We start from the raw sequence: 16,449 nt of genomic DNA on the forward strand, positions 1-16,449 counted from the left end.
CCAAAAGACCCCCTTCTTCCTGCAGACCCTCTTGGGTGCTAAGATCGGCAGAGGGGGTCCTCTCGCTAGTTCACTTCCTTCAGAAGCTCGAGGGTGGTGGCAACCTTGGACAGGGCCTTCTCTGTGGCAGCCCTAAGTTGCGGAACTCTCTCCCCCCCCCTTCATTATACAGAATCTGACAAATTCTGAAGACACATCTCTTTACCCTGGTTTTTTACACTTGATGTGTATGTTTTGGGACCCACCTTATTTCTGTGTTTGTAAATTGTTTTAAACTGTTTCTAATATTGCAGCTGACATGGGGGCTGCTTTGGAGACAGGAGAGATGCTTGGGGAGGGGGAGGCAGGACGTTGTGTGTGCAGAAGATTGACAGGGACAGCAAGCGTGCCTAGGAGTCTTGGGAAGGGCCAAGGCTCGGCACTCAGGGATCTCAGGTGAAGTTAAAGCAGTATCCGCCTCCCCTTGCCACACAGTCTGCTGCAGTTTGTTAAGAGTGCTGAAAGTTGTGAGGAGACCCCAATTCCCCTCGTAGAACTACAATTCCCAGAGTTCCCTGCAAAGAGGGACAGTTTGTTACACCACTCTGGAAACTGCAGTTCTGTGAGGAGAACAGGGGGTCTCCTCACATCTCTCAGCGTCCTTAGCAAACTGCAGCTCCCGCTCCCGCTGCTCGGTCCCAGCGCCTGCCAACCTAGCAGTTCGAAAGCACCCCCGGGGGCAAGTAGATAAATAGGGACCGCTTACCAGCGGGAAGGTAAACGGCGTTCCGTGTGCTGCGCTGGCTCGCCAGATGCAGCTTTGTCACGCTGGCCACGTGACCCGGAAGTGTCTCCGGACAGCGCTGGCCCCCGGCCAATAGATGTGAGATGGGCGCACAAACCCCAGAGTCTGTCAAGACTGGCCCGTTCGGGCAGGGGTACCTTTACCTTTACCTTAATATTGTGTTTTAATATTGTAACCCACATTGTGACCTTAGGGTGAAGGACATGTAATAAATTATCATCATCAGCCCTGGCAGCTCCAGGAAGAGCTGGCCATGTCCCCAGCCTAAAACCCTGGAGGGCCACTGCCAGTCAGTGTAGACTATACTGAACTAAATGGACCAAGAGTCTGACTTTGGAAAGGGCAGCTTCCTGTGTAAACCGGGAGAAAATAGAGATTACTTGAGGCACACTTACTTTGACTTATGTTTGGGCATGGGGACAAGTTTAAGATATTTCCCAACGTTGTCCATGCTTTGAAAAATAATATCTGTTTTTCCCCCTCTCTCCTTTTTCTCCAGGGAATGGTTACGTCAGCGCCAGAGCCTCCCCGGGTCTCCTTCCCGTGTCCAATGGCAACAGCCTAGGCAAGGTCATCCCGGCAAAATCGCCACCACCACCCTCCCACGGCACTCAGCTGGCTGCCAACAACCGCAAACCGGACTTGCGCGTCATCACCTCACAGAGCGGAAAGGGTCTCATGCATCATTTGGTGAGTCCAACTTAGGGTGGAGAAATCCTGTGCGTTTCCAACTTCAGCAGGCTCCTGGGCCTGATCCACCACCCTCCATTTTACTGAAAGGCTGAGCCAAGGAGGAAATACCAGCCCTGACTTTGGTCTGCATGGAAACCTCTTCCCACAATCCTCAGGATATCTTTTTGTCAGTGTTTCACAAGAACGCATGACGTTTTCGACCATGCTACATACACTCTTGAGAGCGTGATGATTGTAACTGTTTAGACTGGTGCTGCAAAAATCCCATAGCTGTGCTTGCAGATAAGTGTATCAAGCAGGGCTGTTATGGCACAATTCTAAGCATGTTTATGCAGAAGCCATTCCCTCTGATTTCAATGGGAATTATTGCCTAACAAGCAGAATTCCATCCCGGGTTGGTTAATCAATTGCATCTGCATAAATGTGTTTATCAGAAAGGAAGACTGGCTACCTGGTGTAGAGATGATGAATCTGCCCCTTCTTCTCTCTCACACACTCGGAATGCCACTTCTAAAACAAATAAAACTTCTGAAATAAAAAACACACTGCTTAGATATTTTTAAAATACATACTGAGTTGTCTATAGATTGATTAAAAAAATTAAGAGCCTGTTTCTAATTTTTCTAAAAACCTGATGGCCAATTAGTTGGTGACAAGCAGTGAAAGATTTATTATCTATTAATCTAAGCAATTAATTGATTAAATGTTGCAGCGAGAATTCCAAATATACGACACCAGCATGTGTGAAACTGAAAATACCTTTCTGCTCTCCACACTTGTGACTCTCATCAGCTTGCATTCAGAGGCATACTGCCTCTGACAGTGGAGCTGTATCATCGCCATCCTAGCTAGTAGCCATTTCCACCTTGGATATTATCTGGCACTCCCAAGCACAGCCTGTTCTTTCTGTGGTGTCCCCTTGTCGTCATCCCCCCCGCCCAATGTTTCCAACCAGTATCACACAGCAGACCCTTGAACTTCTGGTCTGCCCTGCGTGATAGAGAACAGGATACTCAATTAGTGTTGAAAGTGGCATCAAAATTAAGCATTAAACGTAACAATTTCATTTTGGTTTCATTTTTATTCCACACCCCAGACAGAGGATCACTTGGATCTGGTGAGTTTCCATGCTTGCAAGTGTTGTGTGTGTGTGTGTGTGTGTGTGTGTGTGTGTGTGTATGTCTTTGGGTTCTGTTCCCTTTTTAAAAAGAATAATTGTCTTGAAATTGTGAGACAGGGGAATGTAGGGACTTACTAGAGGAAACTCAGTCTGCTTTCAGGCCTCTTCTAGGGTGCCTTGATTGGTCCAGGAAGGTGGGCTGGCAGCCTGCCCTCCCAACAGCTGGCACGACTTTAGCAGCTGCATTGAATGGGTATGTGTGCCTGCACGTTGCCTCTCCTGTGTCCTGGAGTGGTGGAATTGCAACTCTAAACCAGGCGAGAATGGAAAGTGTCCCCCTCACATGCTGTCACTGGGCCTGCTTAAGCAAGGCCCCCTTTGTCCATCCCATCTGGCGTTAGATATGGGTCTCTTCTGCCTCATTCCTTCAGCTGTCTGCACAACAGCCTTTTCTGTGTGGGGTACTCTGCCCCATCTTTTCTGCTGCTGAGGGGCTACCTTCAAACAGCCCTCCTCCTACCCCTGTTCAACGTTGTCACTGCATGTGATGCATTTCCCTGCAGATTGTGGGAGTTCTCACCAGGTTGGCAAAAGCTAATCCGGGGTGGTGGTGGGGAATGGTGAGCCTGCTGAGGGAGGTGGGGTGCCACAACAGAGAAGGCCCTCTCTCCCCACACATCACCCTCCTCACCCTGGACAACAGCAGCACCCAGAGAACAGTGCGAAGTTGCCTGTTTGGCAGTCAAGTGAGTCCCCGTGGTGAGGCTGGCAGCTTCATGAGCTACTTTTATTTGTTCTCTCTCACATTCTGCCTCGAACAGCCACCCAGATATCCCTGGGGATCAGGCTGACCCCATTTGTTTACTTGTCCAGTGGGATTTATATTCTGCTGAATAAAAACAAGCAAACTTCTGAAGCAGTTTACATAAAACGATAAAAGTACCCCCAAAAGATCACACTTAAAAGCAAGCGGGCATAATAAAATCTTATCAACAAAGAGATAACAATCAAACAGTTGAAAAAGGAAAACACCCCAAAGAAGCATCATATAAATGCAATAAAATTAGGATTCGCTTATAAGTGAGCCTCGGATGGAAGCGCAGTCCCCTGATCAATACTTAACTCCCCAGATTGCATGGGCAAAGGGAGTGCCTTGCCTTTGTGTTCATCTGCATGCTCTGTCTGGCTGCTGCTCTGCCCCCCACTTTCTTCTTTCCCCCTATCCAGGTTTCTTTTCCCACCTGAATTACATCCTGCTTGTGTTCATGACCGCGTGACTTGTGTTTTGCAACCAAAAGTGGACTCTGAAATCTAGAGCTCAACAACTTATAGGGGGGAAATGCATTGCAGACTGAGCAAGTCCATAAAGCTTATTCTTATTATTTTAATGAAGTGTATGTGTGCGTGTTGCATGTGAGGTAGAGAATGTATAGAAATAAAACATATACAGACAATACAGATCCTAAAAACAGTATTAAAACATAAAAACCTAGAAGAATGTAGAAAAATAAACCTGCAGCAGAAATAAAATAGACTAATTTGGGAAGGCACAGGCAAAGAGAAAGATCTTTTGACAAATGCCAAAAATTATGCTGGTGCTTGCTCTGCTTCTAAAGAGGGAGCATTCCTGAGAACTGGTGCCACAATGCTGAGAGCACATGGCTTGAGCCACAGCATGCCTTACCGCAGGGGCAGGTCTACATGACCCAGGGTGGGATGCAGTAGGAGAGACAGCTTTTCAGATACCCAGGTCCATAATCCTAAGGGGCTGGTAGCAGACTGGCAGCCAGTGCAATTCTTTCTACAGCCGTGTCACATGTTGGTGATAGTTTGCTCCAGAGAGCAACTGTGCAGCCGTGTTCTGCCCTAGCTTCATCTTCTGGACCAAATTCAAGGTCAGCCCCACGTAAAGCACATTGCAGGAATCAAGTCCTGAGGTTACTGGTCCATGGAACGCTGATGCCAAGCTATCCCTGCCCAGGAATGGCTGTAACTGGTGCACCAGCCGAAGCTGGTGAAAAACACTCCAGGGCACTGCTTCAGTGACCACTTGGGTCAAGAAGGACCCCAAGACTACACACTTGTTCTTCTAGAGGGAGTGCAACCCAATCCAGAACAGGCAACTCACCACTCCCACCCCAGGGCCTCTGCTTTGCCGAGATTCAATTTCAAGTTTATTGGCTTTCATCCAGCTCAGGCACTGGTTCAGGACTGGCTCAGCACATCCTGGTTCAGGTGTTACAGAGAAATAGAGCTGTGTGTCATCAGCTTACTCATGATGCTGTGCTCCAGATCTCTTAATGACCCATCCCAGAGGCCTTGTGTGGATGTTGAATAGCATTGGGGATGCAGTACAAAACAACCCCCAGGGGGCTGAAAGGAGTTGGCCCTGTAGGAATTCCTATTATTAGAATTGTAGAGCTGGAAGGGACCTGAGGGTCATCTAGTCTAACCCCCTGCAATGCAGGAATCTTTCACCCAATATGGGGCTCAAACCCACAACCCTGAAATTAAGAGTCTCATGCTCTACCGACTGAGCTATCCCAGGTTATTATTATTATATTTATTGTTCCTAATATTGTTATTAATCCTACTTCCTATTCACGATGTGGCCAAGGTGGTGGGATAAACTGCCTCTTGTTCCGGTTCTTCCTTTGTTGACATTCAGGGGTATCCCTTAGGAAATGTGGCAGTTCCTAGGTTGAGGCTCTCGTGGAGGCCTGATGGGGCCAGTGGGGACTCCTTCTACCCTTCAGTGCCCTTTGGGGAGGGTGGTGTTCCTTGCAACTTTTGGCTTGTGGGCTTCTTGGACGAATCCACCTGACCACCTCGGGAAAGAGGAAGCTGGTCTAGGTAGGCCTTTGGCAGGAGTGGCCATCAGGCCAGCAGATTCCAGCTAGATAATTTCCAGCGATATTACAGCCACTTCCAAGAAAGTTGCATCTGTTTCTCAGCAGATCCTGGTAAGGCCTGATTTTTGAACAGTGAGCAGGTCATTCCCATCCCAGCTGGTTGTTACAAGAACCTTGTGAACAGGGTTCTGTTTCGTTGCCTGGGTTTGTTTGTTTTCCTCTTCCCTCCTCATCACTTTTTCCCCCCTTTTGTGTGGTGTCTTCTTAGATTGTAAGCCTGAGAGGGAGGGACTGTGTTTATTTTTGTTGATATGTAAGCTGCAGGGCCAGATAGAAATGCTTTGACTCCGTCAGCCGTGGTAGCCAGTCTCTCCATATGTTCTGCTATGAATCTTAAAAGAGCCTGCCTGCCATCTCCCCATTCCTCCCCACCTCTGCCTCCCACTTGAAGGACCTGATACGACCTTCTGAGCAAAGAAGAGGGCAGGGGAAATCCCCGCAGCTGCACCACGAGGGAATTTGTTCTAAATACCCCTAAGCCTATTGGGTCAGTGATCACATCCCAGGCTATTGTAAGCTGCAGGTGCCTTGCCAGGCTCCTCCAAGCTCAGGGGCTTAATGCTTATCTTCAGCGTCATCTTGACTCTGTAATTGGGAGTCAAGGGGTGCTTCAGGGTGGCACAAGCACTGCCAGCACCTTCTTCCTTCATCTTGAAAGCCCCAGTAGTAAAAGGGCCATAGCTCAGTGGCAGAGTTTCTGCCTTGCATGCAGAATGTCCCAGGTTCAATTTCGGCATTTCCAGGTTGGGCTGGGGAAGACCCCTTGCTTGAAACTTGCCACTGCCAGTCAGTGTGGACAATACTGAGCTAGATGGGACAGGGGGTCTGACTCAGGATAAGGCAGCTTCCTGTGTCCCTGTGTCACTTCTGTGGGGTAATGGTTAGAGTGTTGGACTGGAACCTGGTAGAGATCAGGGTTTGAATCTCCCACTTAGCCATGAAGCTCACTGGGTGACCTTGGGCCAGGGTCTCTCGGCCTAGCCTACCTCACAGGGTTGTCCTGAGGACAAAATAGGAAGGAAGAAAACCGTGTACTCCTCCTTGAGCTCTTTGGGGGGGAAAGGTGGGATATAAATGTAATTAAATAATAACAAAATTAAAAGCAGGGCTGGCAAACCTGCAACCCTCAGGCCATATAAGGCCCCCAGTGAGCTTTTCTGTGGCCCCCAGAGAGACCCCATCAGCTCCACCACCCAGTATATTCAAATTGATTGAATAAAGCAAAAGGGTTTCACAGGCCTGGCCTGTACCTCTGCTACGTTATACCCATTTCAAACACTTCCTTAAAGTGGCTGTGTTGCTTTGCCTCCAAGCGTATATTGCCTCCTTCCGTAGATTTTGACCTCCTTTCTCTTTCTCTCTCCCTCTCTCTCTTTCCCTCTTCTTCCTTTTCCCAGCAAAACACACAGAGGCTGATGGTCTCCCAGGCGACTCATTCTCTGACCACACCGGTTGTTTCGGTGGCGACTCCAAGCCTCCTGACCCAAGGCTTGCCCTTCTCAGCAATGCCGACAGCGTACAACACAGGTGAGCCTGCCGCATATGCCCGCGCGTGAAACACAGTGGGAGGGAACTCTCCTGCACACCCTTCTGCTTCCAAAGCAGTCCTGCAGAAAGCAGACGGCAACCCACTTGGCGAGGGGCTAGCTGTGTGTTGTGTTCACGGTGTGCAAGCCAGACTGTGTGATGAACATCTGGAGATCCTGCCACCCTCGAGGCAGACAGAGCAAGCTGGAAGGTGCTGCAGCCAAGCAGAGGAAGCCCATAGCCACTAGCTGCCTCTCTCTGGTCCTTAGTTATAGATCTAAACCACCCTTTATCAACCTGATGCTTCCCAGATGTTCTGGACTACAAACCCCTTCAGCCCCAGCCAGCAAATTGATGGGAGCACAGTTGTGCTCGCTGAAGCTGATGGGAGTTGTAGTCCAATCATCATCACCATCATCATCATCATCTGCCAGGGACCAGGTTGGCAAAAGCTGGTTTAATTTGACCTATTTTCTTTACAAGTGAAAAGCAGTGGGACAGGAAAAGTAACTGCTCAGTGGAGAGAACTATGTGGACGAGAACCCTGTTGTATTTTGGACCATAGCTCAGTGGCAGAGCAGGTGTTTTGCATGCAGAAGGTCCCAGGTTCAATCCCTGGGCTCTCTGGGCAGGACTGGGAGAGAGAGACTCGTACCTGAGACCTCTGAAGAGCCACTGCCAGTCAGCACAGACAGTAGTGAGCTAGGTGGACCCAATTAGCTGACTCAGTACAATAGGGCAGCTTCCTATGTTGCAGCGTTCTTGCATGATTGTGGGGTTCGAGGGGATGGTTTCAGAAACCAGGACTAGAAGCCTGAAGCTGACGCAGAAAATGAGAGGTAGCCGGTCCTAAGGAGCAGCTCTGATGCTGAGGAATGGAATGAGGTGCGAGGTCAAACACACCCATCTTAATTAGCAGACGGAGCTGACACCTGTCTGCTCAGAAAGCGATGCCTTTCTCGGGGTGACAGCAAATCATCCTGAGGTGTGTGAGAGCAGTTGGGCCGTGGGGCTCGGTAAATTGCAAATAGAGACGCCCCTTTGAAACATTATAATTATGGGGCTAAAGCTCAGCGTTGGCCATAGCCTGCTAGCCAAAATGGGTGCCTAGAAGCTGACACCCAAGCCCAAGAGCTCCTTTCTCCAAAGTGGCTGCTGTTTCTATTATGGTACTGCAGCCTTCACCAACTTGGAGCTCTCCAGTTGATTCGGACTACGACTCCCATTAGCCTCAGCCAGGAGCCCAGAACCGCCATGCTGCCTCGGGCTGATGGGAGTTGTAGTCCAAAGCAGCTGGGCTGCCTGGGTGTTTGTCATCCCAAACATCTGGAGAACAGCATGCTGGTGAATACTGCCATTTTCTCTGGTTGTTGCTTCAAGCTTTTCTCTCTCTTTTTCTCTGCATGGCTGATAACATTCATATAGGAACACATGTGTGCCTTGGTTATAGTTTGCAATGCAGGGTGTTTGCTTTAAGACAGTCGGCTGTTCTCTCTCTCCGTTGCCCATGCTGGCCCTTCTCCTCTGATGGGCTGGCAGGCAGAGGTGGATAAGATGCCTAGTGTGATGCAGAGCATCGAAACCTGACCCTCAGAGCAACTAGAAACCATCCACAGCCACCTCTCTGCGTTCTGAGACATCAGCAGGCCTTGTTTGCTCAGCAACTGATGAGCATACCTTCAAAAACCTGATTTTGAAAAACAGAAGGCAGCTGAGATTCTTCAGAAGTAAAATTGGATGGCCCCCTTTCCTGTCTTCGACACACTAACTCCTGCTTTGCTTCTGTTGCCTTTTCAAGCGCAGAAGGTGCTCCCTCCCATCTCGCTGATCCTTGCTGTGGAAGAGAATCTCGCAGATCCCATCCACCCTATTGCACCCTATTGTCCGGGCGGGGTGGGTGGCAGGCAGGTCACCTCAGAATTTCCCAGCAAAGGCTTTGGCAGCTGTTCACGCTTTGCTCTCAAGCAGTTTTGACAGCTGAGGAGGGGAGGGGTGACAGAAACTGCAGACACCCTAAGCAAGAATGGGACAGTGCAGCCAAGCAGACGGGTGGGGGGATGGACGGACAGACAGACAGGACAGGACGGGACACCCGACATTCAAGTTGCATTGTGTTCACATCACACCCAGAAAGGCATCTCAGCAGAACTGCCTCTAGGGAATCCTGATGGGAGCTTGACAGCTCCTTGAGAGGCAAGTGAATTTTCCCCTTGTTCAAATATTTGAGGCATTGTCTTTTGGGGTTTGATTGCAACCCCAAGAGGGTTCCCCTCCTCTCCTTGTCATGGGAGTTTCACACAAGGAAGACAGAGACCTGTTTTTCAAAGCACAAAAAGCTTTTTTAATTTCTATAAACTTTGGGTGTTGAAACCAACATGAAGCGGAATTACAACAGCAGGTCTAAGAAGCGCTGGTGCCTCTTCCCACCCCAAAGCACTGGGGGTGGGGGGTGGCATTTAGTGTGAAAAATAAATCATGCTGAAAAACAGGCCCAAACCTTATTGTTTCCCCAGCCCCGAGCACTGCAGTTTTCTGTTTATTGTCTTGGCGATTCAGGATGGTGTGTTCTCAGGCAACCTTGGCCTGTTCAGCCTTGATAACTCTCCTTGATTTTCATGTGAGATAGTTAGCACACTTTTCAGTCCTGTCCTGTTGAACTGTGTGGGTTGTGCCATTTGTTGTTATATTGCCTACACTGACTGGCAGTGGCTGCCCATGGTTTGGCCAGCCCAACCTAGACATGCCAGCGGTGATGATGCTGAAGAGTGTGATAATTCATTGCCTGCCCTTCACCCTAAAGTCCCAGGGTGGGTTACGATATTAAAACACAACATAAAAAAAACAAGTTTACTTACAGCCACAGAAATAAGGCGGAGTCTAGAAATAAAACCTCTCAGGGGTGTCTTCAGCATTCAATGGAAGCTGTTAAGTGAAGGTGTCAGGCTCACCCCGGGGGGGAGTTCCAGATCTTAGGCGCTGCTACAGAGACAGCCATCTCCCAGGTCATCTCTACCCTTAACATCTTAAGGGCAGTAGAACAACCAAGGCCCCCCACCCACTGACCGTAGCACCCTAGAGGATTTGGAGAGAAGGAGGTCTTGCTGATATTTAGGGCTTTAAACACTTACATGAGTGTATTGAATTGGCCCCGGAAATGAGCCAGGAACCACAGTCCATGGTGTATATGAAGTGCACAATTTATTTAAAATAAATAAATAACCCACTGTATCAACCAGCTTTTTCCCCAGCATCTACCTAATTCTGTAACTAAACTCCCCACCTTCATCCTTTCTTACCTTTATCCCCTCCCCTGTTGTCCAAGTTGCCTTTGTCAACCTGCTAGTCGCTTTGGACCAGAACACTCCCATCAATTCCAGCCGGCACAGCTGCTTTGGACGCCCGACTCTCATCAGTCCCAGCCATATGATGCTGCTACTGGATGGAAGCCTGGTCATAATGACTGGGGCTGATGGGAGTTGTAGTGCAAAACACCTGGAGGGCAACACGTTGGGGCAGTTGTTCTTGCACTCCCCTCTTTATCTCTTTTTGTTCTTATAAAATCTCTGCAGGCTACTGCTGCACACTCTGCTACTTTTAACACGACCACCAACAGAACTTTCTTATTTGCGTATTGTTTGTAGCTGTAGATCTGTATCCTCCAAGCGTATCTGTTTAGTAGACAAAGTATCCATTCTTCCTCTGTGTTTAAGCAACTGATTAATGGCAGAGGTTCAACTGCATCTCATAACCAAACCAACCTGCCAACTCTCACTCTTTGTTATATTCCAAGTGAGGTGTGGCTGGTTATATATAAATGCAATGAACGAATTTGCAATTTAAAATACACTTCCTGTGCTGCATAATCTTGCAGTTAATACTTCCTACCTTTTGTTTGATGGGAGCCATGTCACTACTAGACCTCAAGGAACATTTTGACTCATTGGGCTTGTCTGTGGTCGCAGGCGACTGTGACAAAATGCTCATAGAGTGCATACAGTGTGCTGCTCTTCAGCCCGTCGTGATCCAGCTGTGTTGCTTTTAGAGCAGGTTGGGAAACGCAATTGCTAATACTCCTAAATGTTCCCTGAAAATGGATTCCTGCACATACTCTGCTTGTGAAGCTGCCAGGGGCAGTTGGCTGCTCACAGAAGACAAACGCTGGACTTGAGAAAGCCTCGATCTGAACCAACAGCAGGGCAGCTTCTTACCTTGTTCATGGATACGTTGTCCTCTGCACATGACCCCCCTCGTCATCACAGCTGGAGGGGGGAACTGTGATATGCAGGCTTCTTTGGCAGCAATCCTGCATCCAGATGGTCACATGACCAGGTCCTCAGCAGCCCCCCTCCCTCCCCTCTCAACCTTAAGCAAAGTGTGTCTATTTTTCCATTCTAATGTTAGCAATGGGCATGTGCATAGGGTGCCATCTTGTGGTAGGTAATTTTATAAACCTTGCTCGTGCCTTCCCTTCAGCAGTGTGTGTATTTGCATTTGCTAGATCTGATGAACTGGGCTTCTGGTACACTTAACAGGCTCACTGTCAGTACAATGTCTGGGTGTTTTTTGGCGCGGGGTTTGGGACACCCTTGCCTTCCAAGGGGCCCCTTTTCCAAATGCCGGTGTGTCTGAGGCTGGTCTGGAGGGATCAGAGACTTGCTCTGTTGGCATTTTAATGGGAACCTACTGAATTTCCCTTTCTTGAAACAACTTGCCAACCAAAATGCCACTGTCCTTTGAAATTTGCACTCTTCTGAATCTTGCAGTGCAGTTTTGTAAATGGAAAAAGTGTTCAAAAATGTGTTCTTTTGGGGAAGGACTGCACAAAAACGTGTATATTCATGAAAATAACCTGCAAGAAAATATTGCGATCCCTGCATTTCAGGGGGTTGGACTAGATGATCCTTGGGTCCCTTCCAACTCTACGATTCTATAGGAATACATCATACTAGGGGAAACTGCTTTCAAAGGCCCTACTGGTGTGTCTTCGGCTGCTGAAACCTTGTCCCCCTTTTCATTTCAGACTACCAGTTGACCAGCGCGGATCTCTCATCCCTCTCGTCGTTCAGTTCACCCACTGGTCTGTCTCTGAGCAACATTTCTGCTTGGCAACAGCAGCAGCAGCAACAGCAGCAGCAGCAGCAGCAGCAGCAACAACAGCAGCAGCAGCAGCAACAGCAGCAACAACAGCAGCAGCAGCAGCAACAGCAGCAGCAACAGCAACAGCATCTGGTTCCTGTATCACTAAGTAACTTAATGTAAGTGCATTGCAGTAATCCACCCCATTGCAAAATAGGGCAGAATAGTGGCATGGCCAATGTGTATACGCTACATGTGTGCAAACAGATAACAGAGTGTGCATATAGGCTACGCACAATCACCATACACGCACATTCAGCACACACCCTCACCAAACATGCAGGCGCGGAGGACTCAATGTCTTTCTTTCCCTTCCTTAGAGAGTCTAAAGGGTTGGAGAGACAAGACCAGGAAGGCTGCATTTGACCTCTAGGCCTGAGGTTCCCCGTCCCTGAGATAAACTATCCTCTCTGCCCCTTTGAGATTTTCCTTTGAGACCTTGCTTTCTTCATGCATGCTTTTGCTGCCATCTCATCTCCTCCCTGCCTTTCCACTGCTGGGCATAGAATCGATAGCATCTTGTCCTGAGAGATGTGAGGAAACAGGTAAGGAAAGTCACAGGAGGAGGAAGGATGCTAAATTATTCCAGTGAATTGCAAACATCACGTGGAAACAGATAACTTTTTAACAGGACATCCCCAACCTGGTGCCCTCTGTGTTTTGGACTACAGTTCCCCTCAGCCACAGCATCATCCGGCCATACTGGCTGGGGCTGATGGGATTTGTGATCCAAAACATATGGAGTATGCCTGAAGAGGGACATAGCAGATAAGGTTGGGGCAAAGCTTCAGCCCTCTTACAACACATTTTGCCATTCTAGCATAAGTGATGCACAAATAGAGGCAAATTGCCACAATTCAGGCTTGTTGTTGTTTAGTCGTTTAGTTGTGTCCGACTCTTCGTGACCCCATGGACCAGAGCACGTCAGGCACTCCTGTCTTCCACTGCCTCCCGCAGTTTGGTCAGACTCATGTTTGTGGCTTCGAGAACACTGTCCAACCATCTCGTTCTCTGTCGTCCCCTTCTCCTTGTGCCCTCAATCTTTCCCAACATCAGGGTCTTTTCCAGGGAGTCTTCTCTTCTCATGGACAATTCAGTCAGGTCAGCAGAATTCAGAATGTAGAATTCTGTCTTGCTTTTTGAGTGCATATGCAGCTCTGCCCTCAAAGCTCCCCACTTACCATAAAACCTCTGAATTTCTCCCCAGTGTGCAGTGTTTGAGTCAAACAAGATTGGTGTGTGCCATGTCAGCAAATTGGATGGTGTGTGCATGTGTAGAGGGTGGCTGAGCCCAAGCAATACTACCATGAGGTGGAACGTGGGTCAGAACATTCCCACCACTTGCAAGACTGTGATCCAAAGCTAGGTGATCTAATTGGAACACAGATTTTGCAATTGCTTGCTTGAAGAACTAGGCTTTTTTGTGGGGCAGGGCAGAAACTACATCCTGGCCTACAGTTACCAAAAAATGTCAGTGCTGAGCTCTGCTTTCTGTCCCAGAGCATCCTTCAGCCATGATCTCTCCTCAGTCACATGTTGTGCTGCTGGCAGAAATTTCTTGACGGGCGGCTTGGGGGAACTGACATGAATCTGTCACTGGAGCAAACAACCCAACCGGTCACTGTCTCAACTTCCGACCTGCGAGAGGCCAAGGGGTGGTTGGTTACATAAGCAAGGCCAACCAAATGACTCTGTGTTGACTGAATCTAATGGAAGAGGCGCCTCTTTTGCCCCAGGAGCTCTGCAGCTCATTTGCAAAGCCCAGAGCTCAGCAGCAGAGGACAGTCTCTGCCTGCAGAAGGTCCCAGGTTCCCTTGCTGGTATCTCCCAACAAAAGGGACCTCAGTTCTAGGCAAAGGACCCCTTGGAGAGCCCCAAGAATCCAGAGCTAGATGGACCCAGGGCCCGATGCAGTTGAAGGCAACTCTCTGAATGCTGACATTTTCAAGGCCACAGCTCAGTGCTATATCACCTGCTTTGCATTTGTTTCTCCTTGCAAATTTATAGAGAGAGTACACCAGACATATAAAATAACCTGCAGCTGAAGAGATCATAAGAATGCCAAATTAAAAAGTATATACGCTAAGACATTGAGAATCCCTTGTTGGCTCCAGGAAATTGATGTGGACATCTCTGGTCTCACTTGCAGGTCTTACTATCCAAACACAATGCATTCTCAGGATATTGTTTGTTAAGCAAGCATTTGCATAACGACGATTTCGATTGATTCCTATAGAGAGATTTCTAATGCGTTCCCGACCACGGAATTTCAACCCCCAGAATAATGAAAAAACTTGGGGAAACCCTCCAAAACCTTGCAAAAGGGCGAATAAGGAATAGGAAAAAATGCTCTCTCCTCCTTCCTCTTCCCCTCCCTCCCTCCCTTCTACCATGGTTTCTGGCAAAATGACTGCCACAAACCACAAAAAATACGGGTTGTTTAAGGCTGCTTATTTGTTTACAGTCCTACATGCAGGTCCAGCTGTTTGGCTGTCTGAGTCTGCGGTGTGTATAGCGAGGTGTGGGTACTAATTCCTCATGTTTGGATAAGTCAGTTTTTGTATAACAAGCATTTGGATAGCGGGACCTGCGTGTAACACTAAACCAAAGCATAGCGTTACATGTTAGTGTTCACCACACCTGGTAGTAGGCAGGGCCAGCGGAATTCTAAAATAAGTCCAAAAGAAGAAAATATGTTTTTTCATGTGCTTTTCTTCTGCTGCTGTGTGCCCCTCCCCCAAATAATTTCTCAGTCAGCCTCTAGCTCTTTCCGTACTCAGGCTTGCAGTTCTCACTCAGTTGCTCTTTTTTCCCTTCACTCTCCTTTTTAAATGCACTTCTCTGTAAAACTGCTCGCTGTGGGTTTCCCACCCTATCTTTTCTTTTTTGAAGCTGCCCCTTGCAAATCAACCCCAAAGGCCCACACTCCCCCTATAGGTGGTCCCAGCCTTGGGGCATGCAGGAAAAGGTGTGAAATCAAACTAGGAAATCTCAGGTCCTGGCCTCCCAGGTCTCTTATTTCCAAATCAGTGAAGTTTGGAATGGTTCGTTCCGCCATCTTGATTCAAAATGGCGCCCATAGATGAAAACTACCTCCTCCGTCTCAGGAACCTTCAACTTTTTATGTGTGTGTATGATGTTGTATTGTGCTTTTACTATTTTTTGTTGGGAGCTGCCAACAGAGAACAGGTGGACAGTCCCGTTTCCGAAACATATGCTGGATAAATAAATGAGCCCCTGTGTGCCTGTCTCTCTCCCCCCCCCCTTGCAGACAAGGAACCCACCTGTCCCACGCCAGCACCTTGACCGTCAACACCAACCCCAACATCAGTATCAAGTCTGAGCCTGTCTCACCCAACCGGGAACGCAACACGGCCACCCCGCTCTCCTCCTTCCCTCACCAGGCCCGGCATGAGCCTACGGGACGTTCACCCGTCGACAGCCTCAGCAGCAACGCCAGCTCCTACGAGGGCAACGAGCGGGAAGATCAGTCCCGGGCCGACTTTGGCTCCTCTCTCGGCCTCCTGAGACCCACCGCCGAGGCCGAGGGGGAGAACCCGTCCGTGAAGCGCATGCGGTTGGACGCTTGGGTGACATAACTGCCTCCCCCGGTGGCCCAGCGCCCTCCATCAGAGCTGGTTTCCGCTCTCCTGCGTGTGTGTCTTGGGGGGCGGGGGAGGCAGTGGTTGGGGAGGTGGGGGTGGGACGAGGAGGGGAGGTGTGGGAGGGGGGAGGCACAGGGTGGGCCGGGTGGGTGGGAGGGGGGCTTATTATAAACTGCCTGAGAAATAGCTTTAGGATTTTGTAGGCGTCCGTTCTAGCGACATTATGCAGTACATTTTAAAAAAAAAAAAGGCTCTTGAGGACCGTTTTGAGAGCCACTCAGAAGTCTGACTATATAAACCCCCTCACTGGTCACCAAATTCTCTCCCGGCCCTGGGTCCCACCTGACACAGCCCCTCGTGCGAATGCCAGCCCTGGGCTAGGCCGAGGCTGGTGAACGGAAACGTCTAGGGTGGGAGGGGGTGGGAAGGGTGGGGTATCTTGGGTGGCAGATGGGGCGAGGCTTGGCAGACTGCCATTTATTTGTCTATGGCTGGTCCTAACATAGAGACGAGAGAGAGAAGAGTGCCTTTGGAAAGTCAGAGTCGTTACAAAGAGCTAGGAGGAAGCGTGTCTGTTTGCAGGCTTTGGGTGGCAGGGGCAATAGGCAGCTCAAGGAACATTAGCTTTAAGGTGGGGGGCAGCTTCTAGTTTGGCACAACTTGGCAGAAGGA

The 16,449-nt window shown here is 49.0% G+C and overlaps 1 protein-coding gene across 5 annotated transcripts in view; it reads left to right on the forward strand.

Annotated features, from left to right (window-relative positions):
• Positions 1-15,861, forward strand: part of MEF2D (myocyte enhancer factor 2D) — a 143,143-nt gene extending 127,282 nt beyond the window's left edge. For 4 of the 5 annotated variants that reach the window (XM_081175551.1, XM_081175553.1, XM_081175554.1 and 1 more), the window contains 5 exons: positions 1,284-1,474; positions 2,574-2,594; positions 6,907-7,036; positions 12,057-12,291; positions 15,444-15,861. In XM_081175551.1, the coding sequence (XP_081031677.1) occupies positions 1,284-1,474; positions 2,574-2,594; positions 6,907-7,036; positions 12,057-12,291; positions 15,444-15,771 (905 nt within the window). In that variant the 3' untranslated portion in view covers positions 15,772-15,861. The remainder of the gene's footprint in view (positions 1-1,283; positions 1,475-2,573; positions 2,595-6,906; positions 7,037-12,056; positions 12,292-15,443) is intronic. The other variant, XM_081175555.1, reaches the window with a different exon arrangement.
• Positions 15,862-16,449: the final 588 nt, after the last annotated feature.

The sequence above is a fragment of the Podarcis bocagei genome (genome assembly GCF_964188305.1).
Source record: "Podarcis bocagei genome assembly, chromosome: 16".
In the NCBI taxonomy this organism is placed as follows: domain Eukaryota; kingdom Metazoa; phylum Chordata; class Lepidosauria; order Squamata; family Lacertidae; genus Podarcis; species Podarcis bocagei.